The 22,647-nt window shown below is 35.0% G+C and overlaps 2 protein-coding genes across 3 annotated transcripts in view; both read right to left on the reverse strand.

The window, feature by feature from the left end:
* The window catches only part of LOC121317289 (spectrin beta chain, non-erythrocytic 1), a 124,558-nt gene extending 116,678 nt beyond the window's left edge, over positions 1-7,880 (reverse strand). The window contains exon 1 of one of the 2 annotated variants that reach the window (XM_041253062.1): positions 7,732-7,880. The gene's annotated coding sequence lies outside the window, so the exon portion shown is untranslated. The remainder of the gene's footprint in view (positions 1-7,731) is intronic. The other variant, XM_041253064.1, reaches the window with a different exon arrangement.
* A 1,892-nt stretch (positions 7,881-9,772) lies between these two features.
* LOC121316562 (uncharacterized protein C2orf73-like) lies at positions 9,773-22,265 on the reverse strand. The gene is made up of 5 exons (XM_041251606.1): positions 22,020-22,265; positions 19,915-20,131; positions 18,936-19,095; positions 14,618-14,724; positions 9,773-10,917 (listed from the first exon to the last, which is right to left on the reverse strand). The coding sequence occupies exons 1-5, from the start codon at positions 22,076-22,078 to the stop codon at positions 10,378-10,380; spliced, it is 1,083 nt and encodes a 360-aa protein (XP_041107540.1). The 5' UTR covers positions 22,079-22,265; the 3' UTR covers positions 9,773-10,377.
* Positions 22,266-22,647: the final 382 nt, after the last annotated feature.

The raw sequence follows: 22,647 nt of genomic DNA on the forward strand, positions 1-22,647 counted from the left end.
CAGCATGCTTTTGCTCATGTGACTAGCAATGTCAGCTTTCGGAGCTCGAAATAAACAAAGCCCTGTCTGGGTATATTTTGATAAAACAGGAGACCAAGAAGTAAAATGCAGGCTGTTGGTTACAGTGGCAGTACATATGATGTCTGCTTCTGCTACTGGTGCTGGATCTAGCGCGAAGGAGGTGAGACCCAGACAAACAACAATCATGCAAACATATAGTTCTAGGAAATGCAATAAAAATGGGCCGAAAACATAACACGGTTGATTACTGAGATCATCACAAGTGACGTGTAACCGATTTCAATTGTGAAGGATACCAGACTCAGCGAGTCTTTTGTGGAGCCAGATTGCAGAATGCCATATTAGTTCTTTTTTTTTTTCTGGTTTGCACTCTACCAAGGGAGATGCCAGGTCAGTTTGTAACTGCTATTCTGGGACCAAGACTCGAGAGATGTTTAATACATTAAAAAAAAAAAAAAAAAAAAAGAGAGGGAAGATTGCTTTCATTTTATGTTTATTCTTTGGTCTTCTTTTTTCCCCTTTTCTTAATGGAATATTGATCCTCCAAATGTCACAAGTCTTTCCTTGAAATAATGTGAAACTGTAGTCCGTTTGGTGTGAACATAACTAGTTGTTGTCTCATATACAGTGAGCAGGATAGATTAGTGATTTGGATTTTAGCACTATTTGAAGACTGCATAGCATTTATTTAATGAATGCTTGCCTTCTAATCAAAAGAGCATTATCGTACCCCCAATGCTATTATTTTGTCCTATTGCTTCACTGTTTTTATACATTTATTTATATATAGGGCTTATGATTTTTGGTGTTTTACTATGACTTTTATACTCATTTCAAAATGCAAGTGATACCTGTTAAGCCATTTGTGCATCTCGATCACAGCTGAGAAACCTGTTAATGGTAAACACTAAAATTAAATTTACAAGCGGAATGTACAAATGAGGCTGCAACATTTAATAAGTGACTAATCTTTATTAAAGCTATGATGAAAAATAAAGTATTTTATGCTGGGCAAACTATTACAATGGTTACGCGTAACTGTATTACAATTACACAGATGTCACTTCTGCTTTTAAATCAAAAAGTAAGACTCATGATTTAAAAGCCCATTTAGTTGTTTCACAGAAAAAAAAAAAAACATGTAAATGAAATAAATTGTACAATTAACGTGTTTCTCAGTTGTGATTCAGATACACGAATGGCTTAACATGTATCAACTGCATTTTTAGAGTAGAAAAGTCAGGGCAAAACACCAAAAATCAGAAGCCCTATTTATAGGCATATATGCTATTTAAAAAAAATTAAAAATAGCACCTTCTCCTTATTTTATTGTATTTAAACTATAGGTATATGTTGCACACACAGATTTGTTGGCTTGGATACAAGGGGTCCATTTAAATTGAATAAACGGGCAATTCACAGTAGTGTTAAAAATATTAACTTCAATACTGAATTGCAAGAACCCCACTAGGGATGGGTCGGTATACCAGTTTTTCGGTTTATTGCGGTTTAGGCACATCACAGTATTAATACCGTTCCTTTGATTCGTAATTCATTTATGACACAGTTAATGCATTTTTCAACTGCAAACACGCTTCTTCTAAATTAAGCGATGGTACTTGCAGCCTTACCAAAGCGTCTGAGGAAGATCTTTTTGTGAACCGATACTGTATTTTGGTAATGGTTTTAAAGGAAACTGTCAGACACACAATACACGTTTCAATTGCTGCGTTCTGTTACCCAGAGCTTGCTGCTCTATGCAGAATCTGCACAGATTTCTGTGGGCGTTGAGTGACGTCTACAGCGCATCTCCGAGATTCTGTGCAGCACTGTGCAGAACTCCGAAAATCTGAGCTATAAGAACATGACCAATGTCTCAATAGAACTAGCACAGACCTGCGACTGCAGCAGGATAGCCTACTTATTATCAACGTAGTTTTGTTTAAACAAATTGTAATAGTATTCAAATTTTCTTAGACAAGTGAAGATTATTATTAATTTTTTTTTATTTATTTATTTTTTTTTTTTTTTACAAACTCCACGTTTAATAATCATTGGGAGCTTACTTGTGCAATGTCGTAAATGTAAATCCAATAACACATTTTAGTCTTAAAATACTTTAAAAAGGAGAGCAGTGAGAATATTGCTTTTGCTAACATGAAGTAAACACAAGTGGGTTTTAAAACCTCGGTTAGCACTAATGCTGAATCAGAAAGTTCCTTAAAAGACTCATGTATTCTTCAACAAGAAAGCCTAATGTGCATCTGCAGTACCTTGCCAGAAACCTTAATGTAAAGGGATCAATAGAAGCAAATGGATGTTGTGCTTACACAGCAAAGCATGAAGATCAATTACTTTTATTACTAATATATGTTCATTAGTCAGCCATCATATTATTGCAAAAATAAAAACAAATAAATTGGGTTTATTGTAAGGATGCCATATACATTTGGTGGAACCAGATGTCACTGCCCCTTAATTATATTATACCCCCAGAGTTTACTATTATGGTTGTATTGACCTCTCATTACATTTAGTAATATTTATAAAAACACAGTGAAAAGAGGTCCTCTGTAAAGCAGGTTTACAAGTTTTGGGTGGTAGAAATAAGGAATTTATTCTTTTTTAGTTTATTAATTTAAAACTAAAAAATATATCCAGGATTACTGTCAAGTAACCAAAAACTACTTTTACAGGGCATTGAGAGACTACGATACAATTGACAAACCCAGGACTGGAAGACCCAAAATCCTCTCACAAGGATGAGCAAGACGTAAGAAATAACCCATGACAGGGTATTTGGTAAGACAATTCTTACCGCACACCCTGAGTGCTACATTTAAAAAAAAAAAAAAAAAAATTACATAAAATAGATCGAAAAAATTCCTTTTTTTATTATAATATATAGGAAGGTGATTCTTTTTTTTATCAGGGACTTCTGACTGATTGTATATACAATATATATATATATATATATATATATATATATATATATATATATATATTTTTTTTTTTTTTTTTACTTGCCAAACATTATGTTGAACATTGCCATTTATAGTAACATTTTTAAGATAAAATGGCATTTGTGAATTGAAAGCAGACTTATTTCCCACATCTGAGGGAGGATTCATGGAACAGCCAAACACTCCACTGGCACTGGAGGGAGTGGCTTCCGAGTGGTATTTTTTTTGTTTGTTTGTTTTATAGGAAATCCTACTCAGGCTTTGCGGTCTTCAAGCAAAGCTGGCAAACAATTTTTGGGGCTACTTTCACACCGATGGCCGGCAACCGGCATAATTTCCCTAGATGATATGTGGACTAAATGACATCTGCGTCAGTTTGCACAGTTCTATGCTGAACCCGACCTTGTTTAAAAGCCCAACGGGTGTGTCAGCACAGAACAGGAGAGAATTTAATTTTATTTTAAATATGTTTCTGAAATCAGAGGGTAGTAGCGAGATGTATCTGTTCTGTCGAGTTTAAACATTGCATACTCGCTAGTCAGTTTTATAAGGCGATATTTAGTTTAATAAGTAGATGCTGCTGTTGTGTGTGTGTATATATATATATATGTTGAGTGAGACTTGCGTGGTGATTTCTCAGATGGCTTTTGAATAGTGTTACAGCTATTGCTTGCCTTGGAGTTTTCTTTGTTCTGTTCTCTGACTAAATAAATACCACAGTATATTTGCCAATTTCTCTATAATTTTTAGCGGCAGAGATGAAAAAAAAAAATGATTGTTGAGTGATTTAAATGCTGTTTCAGTTGTATGTTGACATTTTTACTACAGAAACACTGTTTAGATAATTGTTACTATTAATGCGTAGTAATATTAATAGATCAGGTAAATAAGTTGGTCTATGATGTCATAGCCGTGCGGTAAGACAATTATTACTGCACAGTCAGCCAATGTTCAGCCAATCACAGCACTTAATTTATACAAACCATTTTATATTTGAAGATAATATTCTTAAGGAATAGAAAGAAGACAAGCGTTGAATTGACAACAGAACTGGCAGGTCACTCTTGAAATCAGGACTTAAAGGATGTGTTGCAGTAAGAATACCTCTGTTAAGAAAGGGGAACAAGACTAAAAGGCTAAAATATGCACAAGAACACAGAAATTGGACTATGGAACAATGATCAATGGTGCTTTGGACTGTAGATGGATGGACGACACCTGTGCCTTCTGCCAGTTCTATTGTTAATTCAACGCTTGTCTTCTTTCTATTCTTTAAGAATATTATCTCCAAGTATTGCTCATCCTTGTTAGACAGCTTTTTGGGTCTTCCTCGGTTTGTCAATTACAAATATGTATTTCTGTACTTGCTGATTATGCTACGAATACCACCTTGAAATAAATCGAGTGTTGCGAGCTATTTCACTCAATGTTTTTCCTTCTTTATGCAAGTCAAGGTTGTTATAATAGTAGAAAACACTAGTGGAGGCTTTGAGTAAATTTTTGGTGCTCATAATGCATCAGAATAGAAAAATGTAACATGTCATAGTCTTTTGCACAGCAGTTTATAAGCACTGGGACGAAACATGGGATTTTCAAGTTTGGATATTCACTCGTAATTGAAATATTCGTTTGGATAGTCGTTGGTTTTTCAAAAAGTAATAAAAGCCATTATATTGCTCTGAATGCAGGCAGAGACAGCATAGCAGCAGCGGCAGGGGGTGTGGCCGTAGCCCCTTTGTGTGCGAGCCTTTATTTTACTGTAAGACCATAAAATATGTAACACGTTAAAATAGAAGAATATCCCAGGAGTAAAGAATAAGTTGTGTAGGACTTACTTTTCCCCAGTGAATTAACTACAAAACAAAAGAATGCCAAAACAAGTTAAAAGCTGTTTTGTTTACTCCCGAAATAAATAGTACATAAAGTTGACACCGTTTTCTGTCCCACAAGATTCTGGCTCACTCTAAAGCAGCACACTACATTTTTGTCCCAGATGGCCTTCCATAGAGATCACTACGAGTGCACGTGCATAATCCGATTTGTCTACTTTTTTCTAAACAGAGGCTCAAGAGCTGCTGTGTTGAGTCAGCGATTTATATTATTATATATATATATACACACATACATATATACATAATGACACACACAAATTATGAAATACTGTAGATATTACCAAATCTGTTTAACATTAAAGGCCATCATTGTCAAAAGACGACATGTAACCTCCAAAGCAAAATGGAATGCAGGATCTTGTAAATGTCTTTCAAACAACCTTCAAACACCAACAAATAGGAAAACACACAGGTGAGCTGCAAACCCTTGCACAGAGTTGTTTTCTTTTAATTACATCTAAGGACAAAGCCTTGTTTCAGGATTTTCTCTTATTGTTAACTTGAAAGGCTCAGTCTCCTACAGTAAGTGTTGAAGATCTCACTAAACATCAATGACCATATGGTAACATTCAAACAGGTGTTGTGAGGTCATGCAGGGCTTTCAGCTGTTTGACAACTGCCATGAATGAATAAACCTGTGCTAAACTTAACACCATCAGAATGTGTTCAACACCATCCCACTATGATAGTTACTCTCATGCAGCAAGGGAATGCAACAGTTTTGATTGATTAAAAACCAGCGCCTCTGGGTACAATGAGATCAAGCTTTACTGTGCCAATAACAGCCGCAATGTTTACTAAAGTAATCTCAACGCACATATTGTTAAAGTAATATTGGCAACCAATAACCAAACAGACCGTGTGCTTTGCTCAAGGTATGAAAGTATTATAACCTTTTACAAAATTAAGATTGACCTATTCTCACAAAATATTCAGCCCCACCTGAATATAAAAACACAAGTTTCCAAACAGACCATAGATAAATTATAGCATCATTAGTCCTTTACAATATTTTCTTGCAGAATGCAAATCAGTTCAATTACTTTTTTTTTTTTTTTTTTTTTTTTTTAAATACATTGTTCACATTTTGTGATTAAAATTTTGTAACAATAAGCACGCATTGTTTATTAGGCCAGGGTTACAGTATTATGAAGGTCAGGGCACAGATGTGCAAGGCAGGAGTTTATTCTAGTTTTAATAACTGCCAACCTGCGCTTGATCAGTAAATCATCCATCATACTGTATAAATGTATGCAAAGGGCTCCACCTGAATGCCTTGCTTTGCATGCTGTTACAGTTAAATCAGCTGAAGCTATCTACTGTGTTGTCTAACTAACTAACTACAGGAAGCAAATATTGCTTATTGAAACCCAGAGAAATAAAACAAAAGCAGCTGAAACCACAATTTCACTTAGTTAATGCTCCACCCCCCACCCCCATAAAAGGCCAGTAAAAACCATAAACCACAGAGAGTATTAAGCTTTTAAGATGGAGGAATTGTATAACTTGTTGTATATTAAAAGTATTAAACGGGTATCAAACGCATACCACTTCTATTAACACAATTACTGTAACCCCTCCCCAGTCCTGGTAGCAGTGTCAGATTACTGTTCTACAGCTGCAAACTGGACTCCATCTACCCGCATTAGAGCTGCAGCGCTGCAATACTGCACACCTCCTACAACACACACACAATGCCAAATAATATAAAACAGAAAATCTGTCAGGTACAGTATGCCGAGATTACAATCTCAGATCATTTAACCAAAGCAGGGCAGATCAACACACAAAATTAAACAGAACTGTCTCTGGAAAAAAAATGTAATTACTCAAGGGCAGGGTATTTTGGTGTCCCTGGGGGACAGCGTAGACTGTGGGAAATACTAGGCAAACAAATGATTTAGATCAAAAGAAAAAAAAAAAATCATTATTTAATTGAAATAAAATGTAAATAAATTTAACACTCTGCCTCCGTAGTAACTCCATAAATAAAATATACTTCACGCATTATACAACTACTGCATGGTATACCAGCATTGACCTAGTAGAACTGTACCCTACCTGTGTATAATTGTATCTAGTAACGGAACTGCAGTAAGATCAAGTAACTGCAGTATTCTTGGATACTGGACGAAAAAGACATAAACTCGATATTATTAGAGCGAACCTGTTGGGGTAAAACAAATCCTCGAAATAAGCACGACATAGCTGATCTGCTTCAGTGGTTGTACGCCCTCTGAATAGAACCTCCTCAGGCAGTGCCTCTGACTGAGCCTAGCAAGTGGATCAGCACGGCCACGCCTGTGCAGCCTGACTATCTCTGTACCGTTACTTATATTAACCTGTTATGAAACGTCCATCTTTCCTGTGTCGACATGCTTTACTCTGGTAAATACGTTAAGATAATAATCAATATTTAAACTACGCTCACACACATTATATATATCCACATCTGTACTTCAAAGTCCTGCTTTTTCACCTTCGGAGACAGGATTAAAATCTAAAATTTTTTTTGTCACAACAAATCGCTTTTGCGTTTAATATATATATATATATATTATATATATATATATATATATTATATATATTATATCCGTTAGAGGCAGTCTCATACAACATCAATTTAAACCTTTCTATTTTTACCATCCTTTGGTTAAAATCCATGACAATTTAATTTTAAACCCGTTAGAAAGCTGTTGATTACTTTCAAACGTTCATTAAAATAAAGCCATTTTTATCTCCAATAACAAAAACAACGGTGTTACACAGACTATGGTGTGTTTAAGGCCCCATTTTGACTGCAGCGCTAGAAAGAAAGACTAGGCATACCTTTTCTAAAGCAAAACACTACTTACCGCTCAATAAATATTTATCGAAATGCAGCACCCAGGCAGTCTACAAGAAGCCAAGAAGAGAATGGATGAAACGCACTGCCTACTGCAGCTAACAGTAACGCCAACTACTGTGCACTGACTGATTCTGGAGAAGGGCGGAGAGATAACACTCCACCACCAGCACTTTACACACCAAAAAGCAGTCCCTTATTTACGCGCAGGCAAAGTACATGCCTATTAACAAAAGACCAAAAAAGGTTTCTCGTCGTGAATTTCTAGGACACTGTATGAGTGTGGTTTCCAAGCAACATGTTTCTGCTTCACGGATTTTGAGAAAAAAAATACCGAAAATTTGATTGCAGATGGAGGATGTTGTATTAGTAGGAGTGATGCGTCCTGTTGCTACAGCGCGCAAAAGCAGCTAACACCTCACAGGTCATTGGTAAAAAAATATGTTGTGTTTTTGACACCCAAACCTCACTCCCATTCAAGTCAATACCAAATTACAGCGTGTGACTGATAGGTTGTCTGCGTATCGGCTTTATTTTAGACGACCCCCGTCAAAAAAAAAAAAATCCTCCCCTGTACAACGGTATTCAAATAATTGTTTAAAAAAAAAAAAAAACAGGTTTTAAGGCTCATGTAGTAGGTAACTAATTGAATGGTATCTGGTATGTGGCAGGGGTTTTATGAAACAAAATCTAAGCATGAAATTTGCAGTCTAAAGAAATCATTTTTACTTTAAGTCTCAGGATCAAATTCGCATAGCATTTGTAAAAGTTAAAGAGATAAATACAGTATGTCTCCAGCCCTTCTATTCATATTTTTGCTGTAAAGTATACTGTACATAAACATGGTTTATTAACATTATGCAATACAAATGTTGATGACTGAATAACTGCTCTACAGTTTATTTATCTAATGAAAGCAAAACAGTGTCACTATGAGCTTCCCCACACTGTTCTGCAGCCACAGTACTCTTTATTATGGTGTGGGAGGTTGAGGGAGAAGTTTATTCATCATGCCCATCTAAGCATTGTCCTATTTTGAGACTGTGTATGAAATGTACCCTGATCTCAACTGAATGATGGTTTTGTGCTTTGTTTTGTGCTTTGTACTTCCCTGGATCCTGCTGTCCTTACTCTCCTGCTCTATAGGACATACCGGTAGACTAGACTCTAGCTTCCATTACACACTGTATTGGCTCTCAGCACAGGAATTGATTTCTTATCAGAGTTTTTTTTTTAATTTATTTTATTTTTTTCTCTAAATATTCCAAATTGAAGTATGAAATACAAATGAAGAGTTAAAAGATCTTTAGAAGAAAGAAAATTGATTTAAAAAATAATCTCCATGCGAGACAATAAGCAGGAATTTACGATAGCTGGTCACGAAAAGCATTGCTGCAACAAAACATTCTTATTTCACTGTGTGAAACTCCCCATACAGTACAAAGCAGGAAGCATTTCATAGATTACACTGTGCAACAATTTTTTTTTTTTGTTCCTGGGTAGTAAGTGTTATTTCCTAATTGCTTATGCCTCAAAAGTATAGAAAATGGCTATTATTCCCCACAAACTTTGCTTTTGTGACCAGGACAGTGATATTTCAAAATATCACTATTTCCAATGGGAAAACGGGCAAATGTGTGTCTTTTCGTTCACATAAAGTCAGAAAAAAACAACATATGAATCCAAATTAACATGTATTTATACTAAAGTAATATAAAATGAAAATGACTACAAAAGATTTAGAAGTGAGATGTTTTTCGAGATTTACGATTATACTGTATTTACAGTATTTTATATTTTATAGACTCACTAGCGATTGTGTACAACAGAGTTCAATTTCATATATTCACTAAACTGGCCAGTGATTCTATACAAATCATTAGATTTCACACTTTCACTGCAACATAGACACCAAACTGGTATCATCCAAAATGAATGATCCAGAATGATTCTAACAATGTAAACTAAATCAGACTGTGTGTCTTGCACGGGGCATTTTAACTGGTAATAGTTAATGGAATATTTTGGCCTAGTAAGTAAACGCTGATTGGCTATTGTCTGTCCGCATTGAAATAAAACACGGAAAAGTGTCAAACAAGTATAGCTCTTTAATGATGTGAAAATCCACAAACAACACATTGTGCTAATTAATGCACTGATTTAAAAACTATTTGATAATACGTATTTTATTATACTGTACATGTACAACATATTGGCCATAATAAACATCAAGCTGTAAATTCAGAAAATCAACAAAGACCAATATAACCCATGTACTGTACGGAACAATTACTACATGGTGTCAAAACTTTTTAATACAGTAAATTGTCCAATCTTACGCTTTATTTAAGCAAATAGCGATATTTAAAACCAAGGTCTCAACAACTTACATGTAAAAGAAAGAGGTGCATTCAGTTTAATGTAAAAGTATGATAATAAGCAGAGTGAGATAGTAACAGAAGTACAAACAAATACGGTATATGAGAATAAATACTGTATGAGAATACATGTATTTTTTAAATCTTTTATTTTTAGGTTTATGAATTCCCACTGCATCAAATTCTTTTCTAGGTGACAGAGCCCCCAGACCCATAGGATATCATTCCTAGATCACATCAAAGTTGCCAGCTGCTGTTAAACCAAAGGGTTTCAGTGTTCAATTTAACTGCCTGCCCACTGGTGCCATCTGGAGTCTGACGTTATTGTCGATGGTTGGAACAAGTGTGTCCACTTGTGAATTAGCTGAAGATGCACTGCATATTGCAGTGGAGGAGGGTAGTTTTGGTGTGCTAACGTTGCTATGCGAACTATTGGACCTGCCCTGGCATTTCTGTTCAAGAGAAGTTGGGATTGGATCTGCATGGATGCCCTCCCCTTTAGCTGGAACACTGTTCACTCCAGCTGCCTGAGGAACGCCCAGCTTAGCTGGATCTTGGGCGGGAATCTTGGGATAGGCCTTGGCTGCGTCCTTCAGGTCTGTTTTCAATAAGTGAGTTCCAAAGTCCAACATCTGTGGGGGATATTGTGAGACATGCTCAAGTGAGGTCATCTTGCCTTCCCCTGTACTTCCTTTCTCTGTTCTCTGCTGTGCTGGTAGTGAACGTGACCTTTCAGTGCTCAGGAATGCATCTGTTCCACTGGGAGCCCTAAGCCCACTTGTTGGCCTTATCTCTGTCCACACAAAGGCTCCATGACGCTGGAAATGGAAACAAACTTGAAATTAACCAGGGGAATGCAAACAACTAGTCCATGCAGCTGTGGCTGAGTTCATTTATTAGTTTGAGGGCTGGCAGAATTCCACTTGTTTCTCTCTCCCAGTTTATTGGCCCTCAGCCTAGGCTGAGACTGACAGAGGGTGGGGCATCAAATAATGGCGAGTCTGTCAGGCTGCTCTATTCATGAAATGGATGCATGGGAGCAAAACTTGAACAGAGGTAATAAAGCAAATAAAAAATAAGGCTTATTTTCTTCACTTTGAGGCCCTGCTTCATCTATCATGTGACTTGCAAACTGTCCCCTTGTAGTGCAACTGGATTTCATCCCTTGCAGATCAGGTTTCCATGGATACTGTTATTAATGAAAAAATTTTAGATGTATGACTGTGTTCTAATTAAGTCTTCTATTATGTTAAAAGGATTGGTGTGATGTTGCAGAATTATATAATAAAACATCTAGTAATCTATTTACTTATATCTAGCTACTGTAGCTAAATTGATAGAAATAGAGGGAAATAGTTAGACAGCTAAACACAGTACCTGTTGCTGAGCAGAAGATGAAGATCAGTTGTAAAGATGAATGTTTTTCACCACCTATGTACAACAAAGCCCTAGATATGGGGGTTGGGATTGCTGGAAGTTTAAAAAAAAAGTAATGTGCATGTATTTATTATTATTATTATTATTATTATTATTATTATTATTATTATTTATTATTATTATTATTATTATTATTGTTGTTGTTGTCAGTAGTAGTACAATTGTGAAAATAATGTTCAGTTATCAAAAGCAGAGTATAGGGGCTGTGTGTCTTACAAAGAACCCAAGTTAACCATAAATTAAGCTTTAAGCTGTAAATTGTGATATTGTGATACTGAAAAAAATATATAATGGTACCTTATAATCCACATAAATTCCTCCTCTTAATCTAGATCCAGTAGAAGCAGGGGAAAACCCTATTTAGCAGCTGAGCAGTTTATTACATTGAGGTAAGTTGTTAAAATCACTGTGGTTTGGTTTACATGCAAAAATGAAAATAATTCTCACTTTTATGTTGTGCTGTTTTGGTAGTACCTTTTGAGCAATTACATGAATTACATATTATCTTATTGCTAAGGGACTGAAAAGCAATTAGCTCTGGAATTACCCAACATGAAAATAACAAAAGTGTAAAGAATAAAACAATATCTTTTTTATGCTTTGCAAAAGGGCTTTATTATTATTATTATTATTATTATTATTATTATTATTATTATTATTATTATTATTATTATTATTATTTTGCAAAGGGTTGCCTTTTTTACTTTATAGTAGCTTCAGTATTTTATTTTTATAACTTTTCTGATAAAACAACAACATTATAAAGCACTATCATTTTAGGAGTCACCTGCAAATGGCAATCATTTTAAACGTTGAATAAATGGAGTCGCTAAAACATTCTTATGCTTTTTTTTTTTTTTTTTTTTTTTTTTTTGCTTGCCATTGCTACTTTGAACAGATCACAGTTGTTAATAAATAATTGCTTGGTATGGCCTTAGTTATAGTAGAAAGTAGTGTGAGGTTATGTCATATATGAGATCTTCACTGCTGAAGTCTCATGAACAAATGGTACAGCTTTCAAACGTGTTGCCTTTTTAGCGTGAGAGGGTGATACCCCCCCCTATACAATGTTTTGGCCGTGCACTTGCTATATTGAGACGAATGTGTGTGATATGTGCGTGATACATTACATTCTCAAAACAATGGAGAGAGAATTTGGAGTTTGTAAACTCCACGTAAACCAAACCACTGATACTAAACTAAATGAGATCTTTAAAAAGAGGAACATGATAAGAAAGTTTTTATAATATCTCTTGTCGAAGGACCTAAAAAACAGATCTTTGTAAATCCCTGTATCTGCAGTAGAAGACGCAGTGAGGCAGAAACATCAGAACTGAAGTAAACAATATTCTTTATTTTGAGGTGAAACTGGAGCACTGATTTCTCATAGTACAGTGTAGTTCACAATTAGGATTTGATAAAGAATAGGCTTACTTTGGCCAATGATCTCAGCTTTTTCCTTTGGTAGAATTAAAGCAAAAAAAAAAAAAAAAAAACTTCTAGTGGAAATTGAAGTTTGCCAGTGTTGCTACAGCAACCATGCTTCTATCCAAAACCTGGTAATTAAAATTGCTGCACTGTATTTTTCTATTTCAGCTTACAGGATTTCCAATTTACAACAATATAACAATGTATTTATTTTCAAACCAAGCTGGAACTGTGTGGCAGGGTACACCCAGCCCCTATGTGTAGTTCATGTTGTGTGTTGTTATTATTTCAAATGAATGTCTGTTGGGCACAGGTGTTTAAGTTCCGCAGGGAAGGGTTAATTGCCTTCCCTGCCAGTTCACCTGCAGGATGGGCCTGGGCCCGATTGAATGATTAACAAGCAATCAAGCTAGGCACAGCTGCATAAAAGAGGCAGGGATGTCTCACTCAGGGTTGGGTTGTGTTCAAAGGAGCAACCTAAATTAAAGGTAGAAAAATATAAACAATTGCTACTCTTGTTGGAGTTAGACCAGCACTATACTTGTTTGTTAGGTGTTTGTTGTTCACATATTGTCTGTTTTGTTTTGGCCATCGTACTGTTTGCTTTGGAAAGTGTTTTGTTTTGTTTGTTTTTTTTAAATCTTTTATTTAATAAATAAGCGCATCCATGACAAGCTGTTATTGATTTTTTAAATTGTATTTATTCACCTACAGTGATGATTGTGTGACTTAGTAAATGTATTAAGAAGAAAATACAGTGTGTCATTGTTATTATTATTATTATTATTATTTTTTATCTTTTCAAAGGTTTCAAGGTTTTGGCACTATCCAACAAATATAATTGACAATAATTCTCCACCCTTGTCTGCCATCAAATCATGTTTTCAGTCCAGTGTAAGAAAGATCATGAAACCTCTAACACTCAATATAGTATGCAGGAGAATCTACACAAGGCCATCGTGCCCGCGGTAGCTGTTCTTAAATTATAGGTCGTGAACACATTTCTGGCGGGTCGTAGTGTTAGAGAATAAAGAAAGCTTTAAATACGTTTTCCAACAAAAGCGCCACAGCAGTCTGCTGACAGTGCTGCTCTCTTATGCTGTGCTTGTACGTACTCGACTTTTTTTTCTGAGTGGCTTTTGCTATACGATCAACCAAATGAATATCTGCATTGACTGCGGTAGCCCAATCATAAGTTAGCTGGGTGGGACACAAACTGTGTCTGTTTCAGGTGCAGGTACCTGCTGTAAGTTTAACCAATAGGAGAGTCAAATATCTGCCAAGTTATACGCATCTGTCCAATCATAAACAAGCAGAGACCGTTCACGGTGTTCTGCATGAAAATTGAAGGCGAGTGAGTAGCCAATGGGAAAGTGAAAGATCTGACAGCTGTCCAATCATTCGCAAGAAGGCAGTGTGTAAGATAAGAACCTATGCAATAGTTAGCGTGCCCACAAACAGCCAAGTAAGATCAATTTATGCCCGTGCCCAAATTACTTTAAGGACCACTGATCTACACCAATCACTAAAACATTAGGTTATTATCATAACCCTGGTTCCCTGAAATACAAATTAACCATTAACATATACGGTAATGGTTACATTTCATACTTGAAAGAGAACACCCTCCTAATGAAATTTTAGTATTCTCACCCTTCCTCGAATTGGTTCATTTTCCCATTTCCTCGAATCATATTGGTGGATGAAAGACATCTTCTCAAGTAAAACCTTTGGTGTTGATTTTGGACTTGCAGTTGGAACTAAAAATAAAAGGAAATGTAAAACAAATTATGTAAATAAATAATAAATTACAGTAAGAAAACATCATGGGTTGCGCTAAAGTGTGTTGGTGGAAGGGAAAAACATTATACTGGTATAGTAATTATGTTTTCAGATAACAGGAAACAGATAACTTAATAAAACTGTAGTTATAGGAGTCTGCAATAGGTTGCAACATTCTTGTTTTCCAAATTGAAAATAAGTCTTCATTTTATAAATGGTAATTGTGTATACATTAAATAATTACTAATATTGTAGTATTCAGATGTTGAAAAAACAGCAAAGATATGTATTCATACCAAATACTGTACTGATGATTTTAATACAAACATATTCAAGTTAGTAATCCTGCATAAAAAAACTATCTAAGCAGACACAACAAAAGAAAGTGATGGAGAACACAAATCACTGGACATTAAACAGGTAAGAATTGTAAGAAGAAAATGTAGATATAAAGTTTTCCTTTAAAAAGTGGTCTCCAGTTTGAGCCTGGTCTATACCCTTTTACAAATAGAACAGGAAAATAGCTTGGGTCATAAAGCGATGTTGTACTTATTTATTTATTTATTTTAATTGAATCGTCCCTGTGTCAATGACCTACTTTCCAAAATATTATAACTTGATGGCTTTGATTTTTAGAACACATTCCACATAGTTGCATTTTACTGTGCAAGAATTCCAAAACTTAATTTATTAGTTTGCTACAGTATATCAAACTGGAAATCACTTGACCATGTTGTGCTTTATTACTATTCCCTGAAATGATAAGGGTCCAGTTAACACCTGCAACTTTGTATCTTTGACATGTGGAAGCTATAGTATGCAAGCAAATAGTGCAAGTTAGTGCCTGGGCTGAACAGACTTGTGTACTTATATAAGACACCACTACACGTCTGCTTTCAGTACAAAAAATGTATTATTACTTCATGGATAACCTGGAACAAACTCAAATATTTTTGTACTCACTGTGATGCTTTTGTGAATAATAACAACGTCACCAAACCTGAGTTCTTATTCCATGCCATGTTACACAAGTAGATAGTTGTGCAGTGTACAGTTCTGCGTCCTCAGTATACTGTTAATATTACAAACTATATGTGTTCATACTACCATACTACTACAGTACTGTGTGTGGCTGCAAGTAAGATAAAGCTACACAAATAACTTTAAGGTCCTTTGTATTTACCAAAAGTATTTGAAACTAAACATCTTTTTGTCATTTTTAAAACATCTACTCAGAAAGTTACAATCAGAACCGAAATACTGGTGTAAATTATCAAGTTATTGTCAAGTACTTGATCAAAACTATCCTCAAATATCAATTTAATAATGACTGCATTCTGCAGGACCACTGTCTATTGCTATCACCATGGAAACAGGCCAAGCAGTGTGACAGGAGATGAGACAGAACTGCACTGAAACAAAGAGAGCTTTCAGATTGAGATTTGAATAACTCAGATGCTAAGAACAAAATATAATTAAGGGGGCTGGTAGAATCTGATAAAGTTCCTGCTGACTGACATTTGAATACATATTTTAGTTAAGCATATGACTTTTTCTAATCTGTCTCATATCACAATTCAGGTATACGTTAAAACACATGAAGATTGTTGTTTGTTTATTTAAGACATCCAGATAATCCTGAACACATTTACACTTTTAAAGTAACACACTTTTTGTTAGAAAGAAATAGACAAAAATAAGAATCTTAATGTACACATGCATTAAATACTATCTTTGTCCTCCAGTTTTCAACTCTGTATCCTGCAAAAAGATTACATTATTCATTGGGTACCATTAGCTCTGTCAATATATTCTGTTTGTTTGCCAGCCTTCAAAAGCATGCTCTTAATGTTATGAAGCAATGGGTGAAATCTTATCAACATACACAAATCAACATTGACCCCAACCTATTAGAATATTCTTCATCTCTACAAAGCATATAATGTACCATATTCATGTACACACAGCCATCACAATATACACTACCCTCAAACAAGTAATGGTACAGATCAGTAAATGTAACTTGAGGCTGCGGCATTTGTTTCAGACCATTTTGACCAAATATTTTGGTATCCCTAAATAGCTAATGATCTACACTTCAAATACACAAAATATTTTGGTGAGCAAGCTCTTACAAGAGCAGCGGTACCCCCAAAATGTTATCCAATTTCTGGGAATGCAGAATGTCTGGGGATGGGACATTAATTGCCCATTTACTCAAATCAAACTAACTAAATATCTTAGTATCCTAGAATAGATATAGCTCTTTTTTATACACATTTAATGATTTTTAGAAGAATTACAGTATGACGAATGCAAGCATGATAATTGATAACATTAGAGAGCATCTATTTTCAGGTCTTGTTGTAACGTACTATCCATTTCATCTTATAATTAAGTAATTAGATCTTCTGCAGCAGGCTCTTTCACCTTGTAATTTCTGACGCAAGTAGTTAAGTATCCAGACGAAGCCAAAGGTGCTTAACATTCTGAGAAGAGAATCGCTAGATGGATATGTGTCCTCACGGTTTTAAAAAATCGACAGAAAGTTTTTAATGTAATGATAATGATTTTTTGCTAAAAAAAAAGATGAAGATGGCTTTTCTTCGAATTAGTATGTTTACCAAATTGTCACTATTTTTTAAATGGTGCAAGGTTAAAGGAACATGTTTTTTTCTGATATGTCAGGATAGATCAGTTGTGGGGCAATACATAGTCTTTTTTCATAAGTATTTAGACTGTAGGCTACATGAAGTACAGTTCAACTGTCAAATAACACTGAAAACAGTATTAGGCACATATTTAATCTTTAAAATTACCTTTTGTTTCCTGATTTCAATGTGTCTGTTGGCTTTGTTATCAACATCTATAAACTTCTTATTCAGGCAGATTTGTTTTTAACATTGACAAGGAAAATCAATAATAGTACACTTATTTTCTGCACTGACTCTGGTGGCTGAAGGAGTTGCTATGGTTTCTACAATAAACATGTGTGTGTAGGTAAGCCACTCACTTTCAGAGCAGGGGGCAGTAATTTTTTTGTTTTGTTTGTTTCATAGCCCAGATGTCACAAAAGAGCATTCAAAAGGTAAACATTGGGGATATTATTAAGATTAGAACCCATTTAGTTGCAATGTTGATGTAAGTCAGTGAAGTATGTTAATTACCTGTACCTGTCTCATATATAATGGTTATTTAGCTTGCCTGTGGTTTATTGACATAAAAAAAGCTGTTTTTCACTCTTTGATGAATAAGGGTACATTTAGTGAATGTAAACACTATACAGCAACATATTACACTTTGATTCTATTCCAGAAACAACTGGTTCAGAATGTATATAAAGTCTTGTAATTATAACAGATTCCAGATGTACACCACTTGTACTGAACAATTAAACTAAATGTATTAGTGCTAAGGCCACAGTCTCCACTAAAGCAAATTAATCCAAACTATAAAAAAAAATAAAAAATAAACAATTTTTCACATAGGTTTTCACAGAGCATCTGTTTTCAGATTTCTGTTCTGATTCAATTATTTTATTACTCACATGTCAAATGCAAACTGAGTGCATTGAAGTAAAATATTTTACCCCAGCCAACATAACTATGTGAGTTACTATGGCAATGGAGGGATGCCACTTTGAGCTTCTTTATGCTCTGAATCTTAAAATTCTGTAGAGCTCTCCAACTCTAATTGTGGGGCTGTGGTAACAAAAGAAAAACATACAAAACCACAAATGCTCAGATTTTAATTAGCATGCTTTTTATTCCATTTAAACTGAATAGAAAATACTCACAAAAAGATCATTTACATTAGGATTCATGTTCTTAGTGTTCTATTATTAATCTAAAAAATGACGATTCCCAGTAACCATACTATTGAGTACCAGTTTCAATTATGTAAAGTGTTCAATATTTGACACTTTGCTGCAATTACATGGATACACATTTATTGTACTTTAGGCTGAAATCAAATTAACTTTTGGTCCTGAATAAATTATTCTGACAATTTACGATAAATAGAAAACGTTGTTTGCAGGTAAATCGTACTTGAAACCAAGTTGTAGACCCAATGTTGGGCAACAGTAACCTAGAGACATGAAATACCTGATGTATAAACTATGATAAAAAAGAGAGATCTGTATATTAATAACATGCACTTAGTCAATTCATGTTGGAATGCTGCTTACCAATTCCTGAAGCAGGAGATTTATTTGGGTTTGCTCCATATCTTGTATTCAGAATATGTGTCTGCGGCAAGGACGTGAAATCGCTTCTCTGGGTGCTGTCTCTGCTATAAGGTGGGGAATGCTGCAACTTGCTGTTTGGTGCACTTTGCCACCAATTACACTTTTACAAGAGCAGTTGAAATGAAAAATAAAAATATTTTTTTAATTAATTTTTTTATGGAACACGTGAAAAGTTTTTTAAGTTTGGACATTCCATATGAAATTTCTTAATATAATCCCACCACACTAAACTTTTATTCACTTTGACATAGATTGAGCTAATGCCAGAATAAAATGCCAAATATATGTTAATAATATTTATATAGCACCTTTCAGTGGACCACCATCACAAAGTGCTTTACAAGATACAAGACTGGGGTGTGTGAACTGTGCATCAGTTGCAGAGTCACTCACAACAATGACTTGCTCAGGGTCACACAGCTGGGATTTGAACCGGGGACCTCCTGTTAACAAGACCGTTTCTTTAACCACTGGACCTAAATAATCTAAATAAACTAAAGCAGTGGTGCACAACTCAGGTCATGGAGGGCTGGTGTCCCTCCTGGTTTTTGTTCTAAATTAGTTAATTGGACCAATTAAGCTTCTAATAAGGTCCAATAAAGTACTTTAGGGTGCAGTTGGAATAAAAACCTGCAGGGACACCGGCCCTCCAGGATCGAGTTGTGCACCACTGATCTAAAGAGACTAATGTGGTATAAGATGTCTAATTTCCAAAACATTGAGCCCTTCATTAATTATTTAATTAATGATTCATTATTTAACCTGCAGTGATATTTAGATCCACCATTGTTTAAATCAATTTAATGCCCTGAATTCATACAGAATTGACCCAATTAAGTAGACCCCCCCCCCCAAACACATAAATAGAGAAACACAGTGATACAGACACAAGTAACAGGATTATGGAGAAAAAGATTACCTGGTTTTCTGTTTCGATGTAATATATTGGATCATTAAAGCTTCTGACATTAGTTGTGATGCATTTAGCATAGTAAGGCTGAGGTATGTTGTGTATATTTGGTGAACTCTGATGGTCTAGTAATGAGCTGTTCCTTCGAAACACATAATTGTGATTGTATCGTTCACGTCCAAGGCTTTCTGGCAATTTCTCATTAAATATCCTGAAGGTATTGGAGCTGAAATAAATACAGGATGACAGTTATTAATTTGTCAACCAAGGAAACAGAAACATCTCAATGAATGTTAATTAAAATCTTAAAATGATTTTATTTCTCTTGCTTATCGTCAGTCTTACATTATACACCAAGGAGTATTTTCAATTTATCAAAACAACGGCAGATCTAATTACCACAACTTTTTAAATAATTAATTAAGAGCCCAAGGTTATAGAATCAAACATCCAATAATGAATGTTTGTCAAGAAGGTTCAAATTTTAATTATTTAAATGGTGGTGGTATTTAGACATACTGGTGTTTATATCCACTGAATCAAACCTTGAATTTAACCTCTAACCTAACACTGCTACCATGTTGCAGCCATGTGACATTTAAAATGTGCGTATTAACATAGACTTTGACATAGGCTTCATCTCTGAATGGCAGATGCTGTATGTTTCTATTGGACAAGACTGAAGAATAGTTTTAGGAAGTTTTAGTTTTAATAGTGTATACTGTCTATGATTGTGTCCAAGGCATGTGTCTGCAGGTTGACATTCTAAATTCCAGTTAATCGTCCACTACAAAAACAAGCATAAAGATCTGTCATCACAAAATTCCTTGCTTCTGTTTTAATCGGTAGGATTGACGACACAACAGAAATGAATCCGTCAATTTAAAACTTTAAAAACTTTAGGGTGTGGGATAACGCCAGGGAACTTATTATGTTGCCTAAATTGTTGTTTATATAAATGACCTAGCAATGAACTGCTCTGAAGGTCAGGGTATAAGCTGCCTGTTACAGACTATATGGCCTGGAGGGACTGAATAATGCAGCCCTGACTTCAAGCTCAAATAATTTGCTTAAGAAGTCAGTGCAACGACTCAACAGGCTGGAGTAATAAAAATACTGTAAATAACATCATTCAGATTGTAAATTCCATCTCTGCCCAATCATCCTGGGGTATAAACCTAGCCCAGGGATGCCAAAACTAAATGAATGCATCCAGACTGAGATCCTTTGTCATCCTTTGTTAGGAGTGTTTTTTTTTTTTAATTATCTCATTAACAAAGGATTGAACAAAAATGGAAAACCAGCAGTCAGTAAGGTGTATGATTTGATGCCTGAAAGGCATGGATTGTTTCTGGAGGGATAAATCATGAATATCCCTCTGTAAATACTGCCACTAGTTCCTTCAGAGTGGTTGGGGTAGAACTCCGCAACTTAGTCTGTTGTCCATGTGAAACTGAATTTAACATTTATATCTGATGATTGGGTAGGCCAATAAGTAAGTGTTGCTGTTCATACCAGTGTGTCACAACTTGTACAGTGTATAAAAGAGCATCTTCCATATTCCAATATTGTATAACCATTAAAGTATCTGTATTGTTATAGCCAAAAAGGTGATTTATCAACTCCATAGTAAATCCAGGTATGCCTCAAATTACTATGCAATCAATAGCTTGAGTCAAATTATAAATAGCTGGGATTGAAAAGTTTAAATATCCTAGCAAAAAGAATAAAAAACAAATAAAAAATATAATAAGTCTGTGTATTACATCTTCAAAATCTCCTAAACCGTTTTCTGTATTCTTTTGAGATTACTAAATGCAGGCAGGGTTTTTTTTTTTTTCATGGATTTGTTCACACCAGCCAATAAATGATCATTAAATATAGATAAAATAAAACGGCTTACGGAAATGTAACAATCTAACTACACAACATGGTGACATTTTATCAATAAATTCAAAAAAATAACACGATTACCAAAACCCCTTCTTGTACACGATGGCAAAAGCAGTCGTCACTTGTTGGTACAGTCTTGGCTCCAGTCCCTCAGAACAGCCTTTCACAAAATGATACGGTTCGTATTTAGGAGTTTACCAGAATATAACAACGATACTCACTAGAATTGTTCCGGAACTCTCTTCTTTTGGGTTAAGAAAAACTCATACGGCTGATACATTGTTTTCCCCTGGGAATTATTATTATTATTATTATTATTATTATTATTATTATTATTATTATTATTATTATTATAAGTAGTCGTAGTCGTCGTCGTCGTCGTCGCAGTAGTATTTGTATTCTGATACAAATGTTGAGGTTGCTGTACAAATAGCAAAACTAATTGTTACAATTGTGTTTACTGCCTGGCAACCTGCGTCTCCAGGAACGCGTTGAACAGGTAACTGGACTGTGACGTCACCGCACGTGTAACAGCACAATGCACAGAATAGTTTGTCCGTCGTTTTAGAAAACGTATTTTCAAATGTAAATGTTATTACTATAACTATTCATGTATGTACAGTAAGTGCGCATACCGGTAGTTTGCAATGCAGGTACAGTTTGTATGTATGTAAGGCTATTGTTTTTTGTATCACCCTAGAATTAACACATTTTGCTTCTTAAAGTCGAATGAAACCTGCTGAATAGTGTTATGTTAACATACTGAATTGTTGTTAACATACTGCTTTAAAATCTAAATTGAAAAACTTTATCCAGTAGACTTTTGCGATATTATTTTGTAGTTTCTTT

Source organism: Polyodon spathula, chromosome 6 (assembly GCF_017654505.1).
Source record: "Polyodon spathula isolate WHYD16114869_AA chromosome 6, ASM1765450v1, whole genome shotgun sequence".
In the NCBI taxonomy this organism is placed as follows: Eukaryota; Metazoa; Chordata; class Actinopteri; order Acipenseriformes; family Polyodontidae; genus Polyodon; species Polyodon spathula.

Coding starts and splice junctions, on each gene's coding strand:
- LOC121316562 (XM_041251606.1), bottom strand. CDS start 22,078: ATGTATCAGCCGTATGAGTTTTTCTTAACCCAAAAGAAGAGAGTTCCG. Junction 20,132..22,019: donor AGAGTTCCGGAACAATTCTA/GTGAGTATCGTT, acceptor TATTTATTTCAG/CTCCAATACCTTCAGGATAT. Junction 14,725..18,935: donor ATCTCCTGCTTCAGGAATTG/GTAAGCAGCATT, acceptor TTTTATTTTTAG/TTCCAACTGCAAGTCCAAAA.